The sequence below is a fragment of the Muscardinus avellanarius genome, assembly GCF_963383645.1.
Source record: "Muscardinus avellanarius genome assembly, chromosome: 3".
NCBI lineage: Eukaryota > Metazoa > Chordata > Mammalia > Rodentia > Gliridae > Muscardinus > Muscardinus avellanarius.
Genome location: NC_137788.1, coordinates 106056023 through 106071415, shown reverse-complemented (window position 1 = coordinate 106071415; position 15393 = coordinate 106056023). Strand labels below are relative to the sequence as shown.

Sequence of the window (15393 nt, the reverse complement as noted above, 5' to 3'; positions counted from 1 at the left end):
AGTTGATTCGTAGTGCACTCTCCTGAATTCTGACCTCTGTTTTCCAAAGCTGGCCCTTGTCTCTGACCGTTCTCAGGAACCACAACAATTAGGCAGTGTTCCCCCAGCCTGCTGCTTAGGCAGCTGCTGTGGGGTGGGTGGAGCCCTCCATCCCTGGGTTCTGGTCTCCTTTCCTCCCCCACAATTGGGTTCAGTATCTTTCTCTTGTGCCCAGGCTAGGAAAGATTATGCTACACTCATTTCCAAGTCAACTGCCATTCACAGGATCTTATTTTTAACTTTTTGGTTTTTTTTTTTCTTTTTTCTTTTTCTTTTTTGCAATACTGGGGATTAAACTCAGGGCACTCTACCACTGATTTATATTCCAACCCTTTTAGTTTTCATTTTGAAACAGTCCTGCTAAGTTACTGAAGGTCTCACAAAGTTGCCAAGGTTGGCCTCAAACCTATGATCCTCCTGTCTCAGTCTTGCAAGTAATCACAGGCATGAGTCACCAGGCCCTTTTTGTTTTTAACCTTGAACAACAACTTGCAAGTTACCCTCTAAAGATGACCATTATCAAATGAATAAACTTTTGGAAGTTGATCAATAGACCTGGTAACCAGAGACTGTGCTCTGGTCCTGGGTACACACACCATTTCTGGGGGTTCAGAATAACACATAAACACATCACACTGCAGGGTGAGATGGTGCATGAGCAAGTTCAGAAAAGGATTGCTTGCACACTTACTCAGAGATTTGACAGTAACTGAAATCCTGTGAGTCCAGTGCTGGTCTCTGGCCCCGTGCAGGGTCCCCTCGGACACCCTGCACTCGTACACGCCGCTGTCCGTGACCGCAGTGGAGGTGATCTCCAGCTGAAAGGTGGCCCAGTCCACTTTCTCCAGCCTCCTGTTGCCATGGTAACTGGGTCCCTCAGAGTTGGCGTCCAGCTGCACGATGCCGTCCTGCCCCATGCCAGCTACAAGCTTGGCCTGGGCCTGGGCTGGGTCCTGCGGGAGGTGCCACCAGCTCACAGACAGAGGACTCTCAGCCCCGCCTGCCTGGCAGAGAAGGGTGAGCGCCTCTCCTTCCCACACAGATGGCTGTTTGGTAGACACGACCACACTTCTTGCTGTGGATTGCAAGGTTCAGAAGAAGAAAGCTTTTCAAGTAAATGAGAAATTTCCTAAAATACAGTGAAATCTAATTACTAAGGACTTGATTTATTTGTGACAAATGAGATGAGGCTGTTTCCTTGTGTGCCACTCCTGGGAAAAAAGGTCTGCTAAACATTGAATAGTGGAAATGAGACCTCAAAAGGAGTATCAGGAGAACTTACTTACACTTTAACAGTTTCTAATTTGCACTTGTTTTTTTTAAGATCAGTTTGTTGATCATCCCTTCCAGAAGCATACCTGGTTGGGCAAACATCCAATAATGTGTTGTTAGATGAATTAGGGTGAGTGTATGAACCCGAAAGTAATGAAGCTGTGCCAATTTAAGCGTTTAGTTTGATTAGGATTCAAGCCTGCAGAGTTCAAAATTTTCTTTCTCATCCCACTCATCTTTCCCTAATAAGTCTTAATTAGTTTCGTGTGTATTTTGTACAAGAAATGAACACTGTGAACTAGATCTCTGTTTATAATACTACCATTAAAAAATAATTACTTTGGGGAGAATTCATCTATCTTTCTATCTATCATCTATCTATCTACTATGTATGTACAAATATATATCTGTGTACATATCTATCATCTATCAACCAATATATTAATATCTATCTACTATCTATCTACTATATTTATGAACACAAATCTATGCACTTACCATCTATCATCTGTTAACCAATCTATTTATCAATCATCTATCTATCTGTAAACAGAGAGCCTTCATATGCCTTATGTATGGTGTAAGACTGTAAACATAAGGCTGGCTCCCAGGTGGGAAATTCAAGATGCATAAGAACACCGACATTCATTCAGTGCATTCTTATTCATCCTGCAAGGTCTTGCCCTGGTTGCTTCAGTCCAGAGATACATTCCGAGCTTCTGCGTCCTGGGCCGCCCAGCACTACTAAGTTTAAGATTAGAATCCTGGAGTCAGAATTGCCTTGGGCAACATGCTTGACCTCTCTGAGCCTTTGTTTTCTGTTTGTAAAAGTGAGGGTAGTAATAGCTAGCGCTCACCTTATCGCATTGCCGGAAGGACTGAACAAAGAGGGCACAGGAAGGCTGGGGCCTGCTGGCCAAGGAAGCACCCGGTGAGGGCGGGCTACTAGCGTTGGTGTTTAATAAGAGGCACTGGCAAAAGCAGAGGTAGTTAAAAGCAAAAGAGAAAACCAAGACAGAGTCAGCATTAGAAATCTAAAGAGGATCTAAATGAATTTGCAAATTACTCTTCCCTGCTGAGGAAGGAGTTCAGATGATTGTTTTATGCATATATATATACATAAGGTACAAAGGCAGAAGGAAGGCTAATGCTCACACATAGGTTAAAAAAAAAAGAATAACAAATCTGCTTCCAAATTTTGGGTGTCAGAGGCATGATTACTTAAGTGTTTTTTTTCCCCTTCCTTATTTATTTATTTATTTATTGGTGGTACTGGGGATAGAACTCAGGGGCTTTCTACCTCCGGGCTACACTCCCAGACCTATTTTATATTTTATTTGGAAACAGAGTCTCTTAAGCCAGCGAGGTTGGCTTCGAACCCATGCAATCCTCCTGTCTCAGCCTCTCAAGTGCGGGGATTACAAGCGTGCACCACCACGCCCGGATGTTTTTTTCCAATTAAAAATTATTCACAACTGAAGTTTAGAAATTAGAGGGGAAATTATTACACATAATCTCACCACTTTAACATAACAAATATGACTAGTTTCAACTAACATCATTTTTTCAAATATGAGCTTCCCTTAATTCCTTGTGGTCATTACTGCATCAAAATAAGAAGTAATAAACTTAACCAAGTATGAGTAAGTTATACATTCACTGGGAGAGTGGATGCTCTCTTCTGCTGAAAATATTTATAGAATGACAAAACTCTGCTCATACTTCAAATAATGGTTTGACTATCAAAACAGAGTGTTAAATAAGATCCGTAATAAATATGCTAATAAGTTTTCCTATTGCTACCTGTTTGGACTCCAGCCTATGCAAAGAATTACTTTTAGCTTTGAAACATAACCCTGTTGATAAGATTATGAGCTACATACCATGAAGCTCACCTTCAGATCTCTCTAGCACAAATTCTCACCTATCAGGTTTAAGAAAGGTTAAAGAAAGGTTGCTGGTATGTTCCAGGGAAGATGAGAAAAACAAAACAGACTTTGTCCTGTGTAAATATAAAAAAAAAAAAAAAACTGCCCACATTGTTCTTCCTGAATCCTAGAAAGTTAGACCAAATGTTTAGTGTGAAAACTAACACCAACACATCTCCGGCCTAAGCTTGTACGTCTTCATTTCCAGCAGGTGGAGAGATGGAGGACATAAAAGGGAAATGTAGCTATCTTTGGAGACGCCTCTGATGAGCAAGTCTAGCAAGAATCTCTTTTATTTTTAGTTCAATTTCATCTTTCTGGGGTGGGGGCACATGGCATAATGCCAGTGCTTGGGAGGCTAAGACAAGAGGTTCAAGACCAGCCTCAGAAACTTAATTCACATTTGTTTTTTAATTTTAAAAAAATTGCTAGCTTTGGGTCAATTATTCTTTCTCAACTTCAAATTCAGTGTTCAGACCAGAGAATCCTAATTTTAGCTGTGGATTTGTCTGTTTTCACTCCACACAGAAAGCACTGATTGTTCAAACATGTTTAAGGTCACCCAGACTTCACAAAGCAAAAGCAAGCCGAGTGGATGTCTTAGTGTGCTTTGTGTTACAATAGTGAAATACCCAAGACGGGGTAACTTATAAAGTAAATAGGTTGATTGGGCACACAATTCTGGTGACTGGGGTTCAGGGGTTCAGAAAGTATGATGCTGGCATCCTAGTGGGGCACCTGACTGCATTACAACAGGGAGGAGAAGCAGAAAGTGAGGCTGAGGGGACAAGCACGTGGGAGAGGCTTGCTCTCTAACACTCAACGCTCCCCAAATAATATTTGTGCAGTCACAAGGGTGGAGCCCCATGATTTCACTAATGCAACATCACCACATGGGGACAACATTTCCAGCTCATGAGCCTTTGGTTTGGAGGACAGACCTTATCCAAGCCATGGCGGTGGCTTTCCCTGTTTTGTGCACGTAGACACTCAGATCCACTTGAGCAGGTGCCTCACCCCATCACAAAGTGCAGGGAATGAGTCAGGCCACTCACATTTGCTCTTCATTCCTCACTGTGAGTCAGAACTAGGATTAAGTATCATTCCCCATAGCTGGTTAACAGGGGATTAACAGAAGGCAATTGAAAGATGCCAGCCCGTCTTACAGTCAGCCAATATGGTTGTTTATTCCTCAGAAAGAGACAAAGTAGAACCCTTTACTATAAAACTAACTCTAACACTCTCTCTCTCTCTCACTCTCTCTCTTCTCTTCTCTTCTCTCTCTCTCTCTCTCTCTCTCTCTCTCTCTCTCTCTCTCTCTCTCACATGCACAGAAGGCATCATTAGTACAGGTATTCTATGCTTTAAGAAAAATATAAAGCTTAAAAATTAGAACTAATAAGCCAGGTATGGCAATACATGCCTGACCCCAGCTACTTGGGAGGCTGAAGAAGAAGGATCACAAGTTCAAAGCCAGCCTGGGCAACTTAGTGAGACCCTGTCTCAAAATAACAAATAAAAAGGGACTGGGGATATAGCTCAGTAGTAGAATGCTTGCTTAGCTTGTGCAGGCCCTAGGTTCAATCCCCAGTACAAGGAGGAGGAGCAGGAGGAGCAGAAGGAGAAGGAGGAGCAGGAGGAGGAGGATGAATAAATAGAGGAAGGACAGTACTTGGGAGGCTTAGACAGGAGGACTGCAAGTTCACAGCCAGCCTCAGCTACTTAGTGAGGGCCTCCACAGCTTAGTGAGACCCTGTTTCAAAATAAAGAATAAAAAATAGGGCTGGGGGTATAGCAGGGAATGGGGTCAACCCTGGACTCAATCCCCAGTTAGGAACAAAAAACCCAGAAGAGGGCAAGAGTCTGGGGCAGCCAGAAGGGCCTTGAAGACCAGGGATGAGGACGCTGAGATTCTGGGAAATGAAGAGGTGTGGCATGGCTGTGGATCACTTAATGGCCCAGGTATTGAACTCCAAAGGTCTCCTGGGTACTTTACTCCAATTCACTGCAGCATCATGTGGTCGGCACCCAACTCTGAAGGAAGACCTCGAGTGCATCTGCGGAGGCCCCTGTACTGCTGGAGACTGAAAACAGCCCCTCTGACGGCCGGCGGCCCCCACTTCACATACCTGCCGGCTCCCTCAGCTGCACGCGGCTGGCCGCCGACCGCTTTCTCTGAAGCACCTGCCAGGAGCCTGTCTGGCTTCTCACCACCTCTGCCACTGCACAACTATAGTCGCCTTCATCCTCTGGGCCCAGAGAGAAGATCTTGAGAGAGAAGGTCTTAGGGCTTAGCTTCGCAACCTGGAGCTGCCCTTGACTCGCTCTGTCTTTGTAGTCCTTCTTCAGATCCAGGACACCGCCGGCATCGATGTGGGCAATTTCAATCCCGTTGAGGAACCAAAGGCCCTGAAGCTGTGGGTCCCGGCCGCTGCCCACCACCAGGCAAGCCAGCTCCACGGGCTTCCCCTTGGTGGGCGTGCCCTCCACTGTGATGCTGACTTCAAAATCTTTCACTGGATAATAAAAGTAAGGATAATACTTAGAAAACCCACCACGTCTATCCTCCCAGAACCAGAGAGTGATGAGACCCTCAGTCTGGCTACCTCAGAGGTGCTACTTCATGGGGCAGTTCAATTCGGTAGCTAAGCCCCCACATTCCCAAAAACCCCTGGAGTAAAAAAAAAACGCCCACGAAGATTCCTTAAGTCACCCAGAAAAGACCAGGTTTTCTAGGTACAATCTAGTAATCAAGAAGTATACATACATGTATGGTTAGGTACGCTTTTTAATTAAAAATAAATATTTTATGCTACGTTGAATTGTTATAAGGTTATAAGTTATCATTTCTTAATTTCTCTCTCTTTTTAAAATTTCATTGCCGGGCAACTCACAACAGCCAAATTATGGAACCAGCCTAGGTGTCCATCAACAGATGAATGGATCACCAAACCGTGACATATAGACACAGCGGGATTTGACTCAGCCCTAAAGAAGAACAAAATTATGCCATTTGCAGGAAAATAGATGGAACTTGAGAATATTATGCTAAGTGAGGTCAGGCAGCCTCAGAAAAGTGGAGGGTTGTATGTTTTCTCTCATAGGTGGAAACTATAGAAAAATGGGGAAACAAAGGGTAACTGAGGAGGGACAGTAACGTGTGGAAGGGATTAAGGGGGATGGGAAAGGAGACTTGATAAAGAAAGAGTTCAAACAATGTTATGTACATACATGAGAGCTTCGATACTCATCTCAAAATTGTGCACTGGGAGGGGCCGGGAGCGGTGCAGGTCCCCAGGGAAACACCCCAAGTGCTGTGGGCAGGGGCATTTCCATGGCTCTGAGCCTCGTTATGATTGACAAGGACAGTGCACCAATAAAGGCATGTTTAAAAAAATGAAATATTTTTTCATATTCTTGAAAAAAACTTGATGTTTTTGGTGCTGAGAATTAAACCCAGGGCTGTGTGCATGCTAAGCATGCACTCTACCACTGAGCTGCGTCGCAGCACTTATTTCTTACTCTCTGGGATGATCTGGTGGGATTTTCCTTAGGTGAAAGCACGTGACACGGCTCCCCGGGACTCCCTGAGTGTAACCTGGATACTTGAGGCTGACTGGATAAGTTCTTTCTTTCTTCCTTTCTTTCTTCTCTCCTCTCCTCTCCACTCCTCTCCTCTCCACTCCACTCCTCTCCTCTCCTCTCCTCTCCTCTCCTCTCCTCTCCTCTCCTCTCCTCTCCTCTCCTCTTCTCTTCTCTTCTCTTCTCTCTCTCTCTCTCTCTCTCTCTCTCTCTCTCTCTCTCTCTCTGCAGTATTGGGGATGGAACCCAGGGGCATTCCACCTCTGAGTTGCACCCCCAGCCCTGTTTCCTTTCTTTCTTTCTTTCTTTCTTTCTTTCTTTCTTTCTTTCTTTCTCTCTCTCTCTCTCTCTCTCTCTCTCTCTCTCTTTCTTTCTTTCTTTCTTTCTTTCTTTCTTTCTTTCTTTCGTGGTACTGGGGTTCCTGGAAGCCCTTCTACCTCCGGGCTACACTCCCAGACCTATTTTATATATTTTTTTTATTTGGAAACAGGGTCTCTTAAGCCAGCGAGGCTGGCTCCGAACCAGCGCGATCCTCCTGTCTCCGCCTCCCAAGTGCAGGGATTACAAGCGTGCGCCACCACGCCCGGCTTTATTCTTTATTTTAAAACAGGGTCTCACTGAGTTGCAAAGGGCCTCACTAAGTAGTAGCTGAGGCTGTCCGAGAACCATGATCCTCTTGTCCCAGCCTCCCAAATGTTGGGATTACAAGCGTGCGCCACCACGCCCAGCTCAATATACTTAAGAAAGAAAATGTCAAGAATCCACTACTGGACCTTTACTTTTAGCCCCGTGGCTAGATATGGTGTTAACAACTCTCTCCCACTGGTGCAAAGCCTAGACAAAGACACAAAAAAATTACAAACAAAGCCTTTCTGCCTACTTTGACAAGCACACCAGTGGATGGTGAAGTATGGTGCTGTTCCCACAGAGCAAAGGGGTTGGGAGCAGGAGGTCTCAGCACTGGCAAAGCCCAGACCTCACTCTGGGAAGTGGAGCTCCTTGAGACCAGCTGTCAGGGTAGGTGGGCTTTGCACTTGCCTATGAATGCCAGCCTCACCTCTCACCAGCTGGGTGAGATCGAGGAAGCTTTTAGCATGCCTAAGGCCCAGCTCCCTCATTTTACTTACTTATTTATTTTTTGTGGTACTGGCATTGAACTCAGGGTCTTCTACCTTTGACCCACACCCTTTGATCTTTTTTATTTTGAAACAGGGTTTTGCTAGGTTGCTGAGAGTCTTGCTACACTCCTGAGACTGTCCTCAAACCTATGGTCCTCCTGCCTCAGCCTGAAAGTACTGGGATTATGGGTGTGATGGCACACAGCTTAGATTCTTCATTTATTATTATTTATTTATTTATTATTTTTACGGTACTGGGGTTGAAACCCAGGGGCATTCTACCTTCGAGCTACACCCCAAGCCCTTTTTTTTTTATTCTTTATTTTGAAACAGGGTCTCACTGGGTTACAAAGGGCCTCACAAGTAGCTGAGGCTGTCCTGGAACTCGGATCCTCCTGTCACAGCTTCCTGAATGCTGAGATTACAAGCGTGTACCACTATGCTTGGTTGTTTTTATTTATTTTTAATTAAAAAGAATTTTTTCTGTTTTTTGGTGTGGTGCCAGGAATGGAACCCAGGGACAATCTACTTCCAGGCTGCACCCCTAGACCTATTTTATTTTCTATTTGGAAAGTAAGTTTTACTAAGTTTCTGAGAGCCTCACTAAATTGCTAAGGCTGGCTTTGAACCTATAATCCTCTTGTCTCAGCTTCCATATACTGGGATTACAGGTGTGCAACACCACGCGTGGCACAGATTCCCTATTTTTAATCTTGTGAGTTTAAGCCAGGTATGGTGGCACATATTTGTAATCCCAGTACTTGGGAGGCTGAGACAGGAGAATCGTAGGTTCATAGCTAGCCTCATTGATTTAATGAGACCCTCCACAATGTAGTGAGACCTTGTTTTAAAATAAAGTATAAAAATAAGACTTAGGTGTAGCATGGAGGTAAAAATTGTCCATGGGTTCAGTTTCCAGTGTCACAAAATAAATAAATAAATACATAAGTGAATAAATAAATAAATAAATATAAGCATAAATAAAATGGTGAGTTGACTACTTGCCTCATAGGTGGTTGTTAGAACTCAATTAAATTAGGTAGATAATGTGCTTACCAAGTGCCTGGCAAAATGGCAACAAACCAGAGCCAGCTTATGGAATCAATCTAATTCTTTGCTGTCTCTTGCCCCAGAGAGAATCCAGAGCCAAAATAAAATGTCCATCTTCTTAGTTAGGTTTTCCAGATGGCAACGCCAAAAATGACTCAAATTTTCTAGCTAAGTTTTTTCAGTCAACTAAAGACCTAAAAAAAATAAAATTAAAAGATATTCCCAAAATACCCATACCAGTGAATTCCTGAGTTTCCTGAGATGATAATTACCTGCTAGCTGGATCCTCAGAGTGGTTTGATCTGTCTGCTTTTTTGTGATCCATGTCCAAGTTTCGTCTGGATCCTGAATCCATTCGGTTGCCTCGCAGAACAGCTTGCCTTGATCCGAGGGCTGGAGGCTGCCTATGGACAGCCTGAAGGTGGCCACCCCAAGCTTGTCGAGCCGCACATCGCCAGCTGCAAACCTCTCCTCATACGAGGGCCCAGGGAGCAATATAAACTCTCTGGAGAGAGAAATAATCTTGGTGTCGTGGCTTCCTCCTCCTTCCTTCATCAGGTACCAGGTGACAGAGAGGTGGGTATGTTGAGCTGTGGCTTTGGATGCCTCACAGGTAAGCTCCAATGGTTCACCTTCCTCCTTACTGAGAGTCTGGGGCCTCATGGTGGCAGACAGGGTATCCGGAATTACTGGTAACAAAGGAATCATGATAATCTGATTGGTCCATACCTGTCCAATTAGCCACCTTAGATGGAGATGGCACCCTGAACCCCGTCTCTAAAGTGTGCCCTGGAGCTGGGTTTGACAAGCCATGCATCTTCCCCATGCTTTTCTTATTGCCCATGGAAACAGTGGTATTTGTGTATAGTCTACGGAACTTGGCTCAGTGATGTGTGGAGCCTGGCTTTGTTTCATCAGCAGAGGCTGTAGCCAATTTAGCTACCCAGACACAGACCACTTACCAGGGAAAGCTCTAGGAGTGACAAGATCTGAATTTTGACCCCAAATCTGCCCCCATCTGACTACATGAACTTGGGCACATCACTTTATTTCCCTGGGTCTTCACCTGCTTCTTATGAAGTGAAGTTCTGAACTATCTAATTTATCAGTCGGGGCCAAAATACTATACTAACCAAAGTGTCTGCAACTATCCTACTACCAGACCACTCTTTTCTTTCTCAAATGAAAGTGCATATCCCAAGCTCATGTGAGTCAATAGATTGAACCAATGGATGCTTTTGAGTCTGTATAAAGCTAACCATGGTACTAGGAGCTGAGCAAACGTTCTCTTCTTAAGCATGAAGTGTATTGGGAAAGGTGCATACACACAACCAGTGACCACAGACTGGGGTATGTGCTGGTGAGAGCGGTGTGAATCAAAAGGCCCAAGACAGTCGGCATGAGTCCCACAGAGAGGTACTACCTAAACAGGATCCTGGAGGCATTTGCTAAACTGAAAAGAGGGTATTAGATATACCAGGCAGAGGGACAAAAATGACAATTTCAAAGACCTCAATCCTCTCCCCATAGGTAAATGTGCTAGAGAATGGTAGCCGGGAATAATCATTTCCAAGTTAATGACTTATCACCTATGATACTAATACCACTTCTCTTAACAAGTTCTGCCTCCAAGATTGAGCTAATGCTGTTGCAATTCCTAACCTGTGGGGATGTATGGAGTAGGCTTTGGGAAGGCTCCACACTGTCTAAATTCTTATAGCACAGATGATTGGGGGAAATGAATGGATGGTTTTAGAGACTAAGAGATGCCTACTTGTAACAAATCTCCAAATTGTCCACCGGGCTGGGGAGCTCTTCTTCCCATAGTGAATGGAGCAATATAAAGGCTGGTTTCTTGGGGGCTGGCCAGCAGAAGTGACTCTGGACCTCGAGCTCACCGGTTAGATTAGTCTTGGCGCTGTAACTCCCGAAGTATTTCCCGTCAGTGTTGGGTGTGTGGCACTCGTACTCGCCAGCGTCCTGCGCCTGGAGTTTTGAGATGTGCAGTAAGACCGAGTTGCCCTGCAGCCTCTCCACGTAGATGTCCCCGCTTCGCACCCGCTGTGCATACATCGCGTACGAGAAGGTGTCATCCTTGGTGCTAATGATCTGGACTTCCCTGGTCGGGGTGGAAGGCAGATAAACAGACCACTGAAAATGCTGCATGGACGGTCCCTGATGGCCAGTCACGTTGCAGCCGATGCTGATGGGGTAACCTTCTGCTCTGTACAGCCGTCCTTTTTGAACCGTTACTTCCCTCTGGCCGATGCTGAGCTTAGCTTGCAAGTAGCAGAAAGAAAGGAGAATAAAAAATAGATTAGTGCTCTGGCTCCCAATGTACCACATGGCTGTCATTCTCTATATTACAATCCTGGTAAATGAGATCGCAGGCTATTAGGGATCATCAGCTCAAATGTTCACCACCTCCTGCGGGCTGAGCGGCAGTGGAATGGCTTTACCAGTTAGTTGCTGTTTTCTTTCTTTCTTTCTTTCTTTTTTGCGCATCTGGGGATGGAACCCAGGAATATTTGATCCCCGAGCTATACCCCCTGCCCTATTTTTTATTCTTTATTTTGAAACAGGGTCTCACTAAGTTGCAGAGGCTGTCCGCGAACCACGCTCCTCCTGTCTCAGCCTCCTGAATGCTGGGATTACAAGCACGTGCCACCACGCCCGGCGTAGTTGTTGTTTTCTAACATAATCTTCCATAGTAATCTCTAGTTTCTTAAAAAAAAAAAAAGACTCGCCAGGCATGGTGGCGCACGCTTGTAATCCCAGCATTTGGGAGGCTGAGAGAGGAGAATTGCAGTTCGCGGACAGCCTCAGCTACTACTTAGTGAGGCCCTTTGAAATTCAGTGAGACCCTGTTTCAAAATAAAGAATAAAAAATAGGGCTGGGGGTATAGCTCAGAGGTAGAATGCCTCTGGGTTTCATCCCCAGTAGTGAAAAATAAAGAAAGAAAGAAAGAAAGAAAGAAAGAAAGAAAGAAAGAAAGAAAGAAAGAAAGAAAGAAAGATTCATCTTCATCCATGGAATCCAGCCTCATCCATAAAAACCCAGCTTATCTAAGTTTACTCATTTTAAAGCCAGTACAATGTGAGAATATTTACTTTTTTGGTACTGGGGATGGAACCTAAGGCCATTCTACCTCTGAGTTTCACCCCCAGGCCTTTCTTATATTATTATTATTTTTATTTTGAAACAGGATCTTGATAAGTTGCTGAAGGTCTCACTAAATTGCCAAGGCTGGCCTCAAACCTGCAATCTTCCTGTCTCCGCCTCCCAAGTACTGGTATTACAAGCATGTGCCACTACACTCAGGTGACAATTTACTTTTTATCTTATTTTATGGGAAATTTTAGCATATACTTTCTCAAACCTCAAATTCTGGTGTACCTGCTAGTCCCACACAAGAGGTTGCTGGAGAAGCAAGGTCTTTGGCTCTGCCTCAACTTTTTTTGCTGGTTGGTTGGAAATATTTGTACCTCTTGACCACATCTGCATGCCCCTTCTGTATTGGGTGGGGGGCTTTTGTGTGTGTTGTTGTTTTTCTAAGTTCTTAGAGAGCCACTACAGCTTCCCTGAAAAGCTTCATAATGGATGGCTAGAAAGTCCAACAGGTCCTAGGATCAGAATTTATTTTAGTTATTTTCTTACCCAAAGTTTTCAGCTGAAACCACTATGGAATATGTTCTATTGAAACAAATCTCAAGTATTAGGCCTAAGGGAAGAAATGTGATAAAATGGTACCATTTATGAGAAAAAAATTTAAACCCTGCATTTTTCAGAAATCACAAAGTATATGTTTACTTATTATGATTAATATTAAAGGGTTAGTTCCTTTTGTGTTTCAAAAAGTACAAAGACCAATGATAGAGATGCTCCAGGGCGGGCTGGATCTTTCTCCATGGTCCATGGACCAGAGGATGGAGGAAGATGGGACTGAAAAACAGAAGGGTACACAAGAGGGCAGTGGCTAGCATTGCAGAATCATCAGGATAGAGTTCTTTTATTTTTTATTTTTATTTTGGGCAGTACTGGGACTCAAACCTAAATCCCTGTGCATGTTAGGCAAGTGCTCCACCTCTGAGCTACATCCCCAACCAGGAACAGAGTTCTTAAGAGGAACAGAATTCATAGGAAGCAGAGCATCTGCTGAATTTTCTGATTCCACGAGGACAAAGAATGAAGGAAATTACAGCGGGGAGAAAGTGGAGGAAAGAAAAAATGACCTAAGAGAGATTATGAAAAGGCTAAGTATAGGAATTTTGGATAAAATCAAAGCAACACCGAGGTATTTTTCAAATTAATTTTAATTTTTATTAAAAAAGCAGAAAGGGTAAGAGGTCACCTGATATATAGTCAACAAAAAATGACATGTGCACACTCAAAGACTGATAAATTAACTAGTGAATATTCAACTAATCAATAAACCATACACATTTCTAGTAATAATTTAAAATATACTAATTTAGCCAGGCGTGGTGGCACACGCTTGTAATCCCTGTGCTTGGGAGGCTGAGACAGGAGGATCGTGTAGGTTCGAAGCCAGCCTCAGCTACTTAGTGAGGCTCTCAGCAACTTAGTGAGACCCTGTTTCCAAATAAAATATAAAATGGGTCTAGGAGTATAGCCTGGAAGTAGAAAGCCTCTGGGTTCCACCCTCCATACCACCAAAAAAAAAAAAAAAAAAAAATATATATATATATATATATATATATATACACTAATTTATTCATAAACTCCAATGAATGTGATATACTTATATCATACTCTTTTCATAATAGATATAAAAAATAGAAGTTAGGCAACCTTAGAAAAATTTAAATTTTTACCAAAGAGTTTTACTGCTTAGGCAGTTTAAAACATTCCATCACTTAAAGCAGTGCCACATTACAAAAATGAATTCGTTAGGTTTCAGGTAAAAGAATATTTATAGCCAGATGGTTCATTAAAGCCCCAAACAAGGGACAACCCATATGTCTGTTAACGGTAAAATGGGTATATTGTGGGACACATAAAATGGAATATTACACCCAAATGAAAATCAAAGAATGACAATTATTTTCCATAATATGGATGATTATATTCAGTTAAAGATGCAAGATGGTCATGGTGGCAAACACCTGTAATCCCAGTACTTGAGAGGCTGAGGCAGGAGAATCATAGGTTTGAGGCCAGTCACAGCAACTTAGTGAGACCCTCAGCATATTAGCAAGACTCTGATTTATTATTTATTTATTTATTTATTTATTTATTTATTTATTTATTTATTTTTGGTGGTACTGTGGTTCCTGGAAGCCCTTCTACCTCCGGGCTACACTCCCAGACCTATTTTATATTCTTCTTATTTGGAAACAGGGTCTCTTAAGCCAGCGAGGCTGGCTCCGAACCAACGCGATCCTCCTGTCTCTACCTCCCAAGCATGGGGATTACAAGCGTGCACCACCACGCCCGGCTTAAGACTCTGTTTTAAAATTAAAAAAAAAAAAAAAGAGCCGGGCGTGGTGGCGCACGCTTGTAATCTCCGCACTTGGGAGGCAGAGACAGGAGGATCGCACAGGTTCGAAGCCAGCCACGCTGGTTTAAGAGACCCTGTTTCCAGATAAAAATATAAAATAGGTCTGGGAGTGTAGCCCGGAGGTAGAAGGGCTTCCAGGAACCCCTTCCAGTACCACTCCCCAAAAATAATAATAATAAAATAAATTAATTAATTAATTAAATTAAATTTTAAAAAAAGAAAGGGCTGGGGATATAGCTCAGAGGTAGAAGGGTTCAATCCTCAATACCACACACACACACACACACACACACACACACACACACACACATATCCAACAAAACATAAAAAATGATGCAAGTATCTTGAATCCTTTTGAATCCTTTTGACTCTATAAAGAATTATTCTACTGTTCATAAAGTCGACAAAACCACATTGTGTTGGTTAGTGATGCATAAGAGCTAAAACTGTTATTTAAAAAAAGCTAAAATGGTGGCTATGGTGAGAGCCAGGAAAGAGTGTGGGGGAGGGATTGTGATTTGATGGGGTACACAGCAGGATGGGGCTACTTCTAGTGTCCTGATGATATTCTATTTCTTGACCTGGGTTAAGGATAACATGGTTTTACTTTTTTACTTATGTGTTCAACTACATATTTATGTTTTTTTATTAACCTTCTTTTGAGGTCCCTCTAACTTTGTATTGGGGCATGTTTCCACAAAAGGTCTCCAACATTTTCCACCACCGTTCAATGAGATTAGCGCCACAGTAAAAAAAATTTATTGTTGAAACTAGCACTTCCTTTTCTGATGCTTTATTTGCCAATTCAATAAATAGTTATTCAACCACTTAGAATATTGCTGATGCTTGAGAGGCCATGATATGAATATAAGTTTGGGTTAG

At 43.1% G+C, this 15393-nt stretch overlaps 1 protein-coding gene across 1 annotated transcript in view; it reads right to left on the bottom strand.

Moving 5' to 3' along the window:
• CD101 (CD101 molecule) overlaps positions 1-15393 on the bottom strand; it is a gene marked incomplete at both ends in the record, with an annotated part of 54185 nt that overhangs the window by 18305 nt on the left and 20487 nt on the right. The window contains 5 exons of the mRNA XM_080691510.1: positions 731-1114; positions 5369-5755; positions 9262-9678; positions 10888-11268; positions 12852-12932. Of these exons, the coding sequence (XP_080547636.1) occupies positions 731-1114; positions 5369-5755; positions 9262-9678; positions 10888-11268; positions 12852-12932 (1650 nt within the window). The remainder of the gene's footprint in view (positions 1-730; positions 1115-5368; positions 5756-9261; positions 9679-10887; positions 11269-12851; positions 12933-15393) is intronic.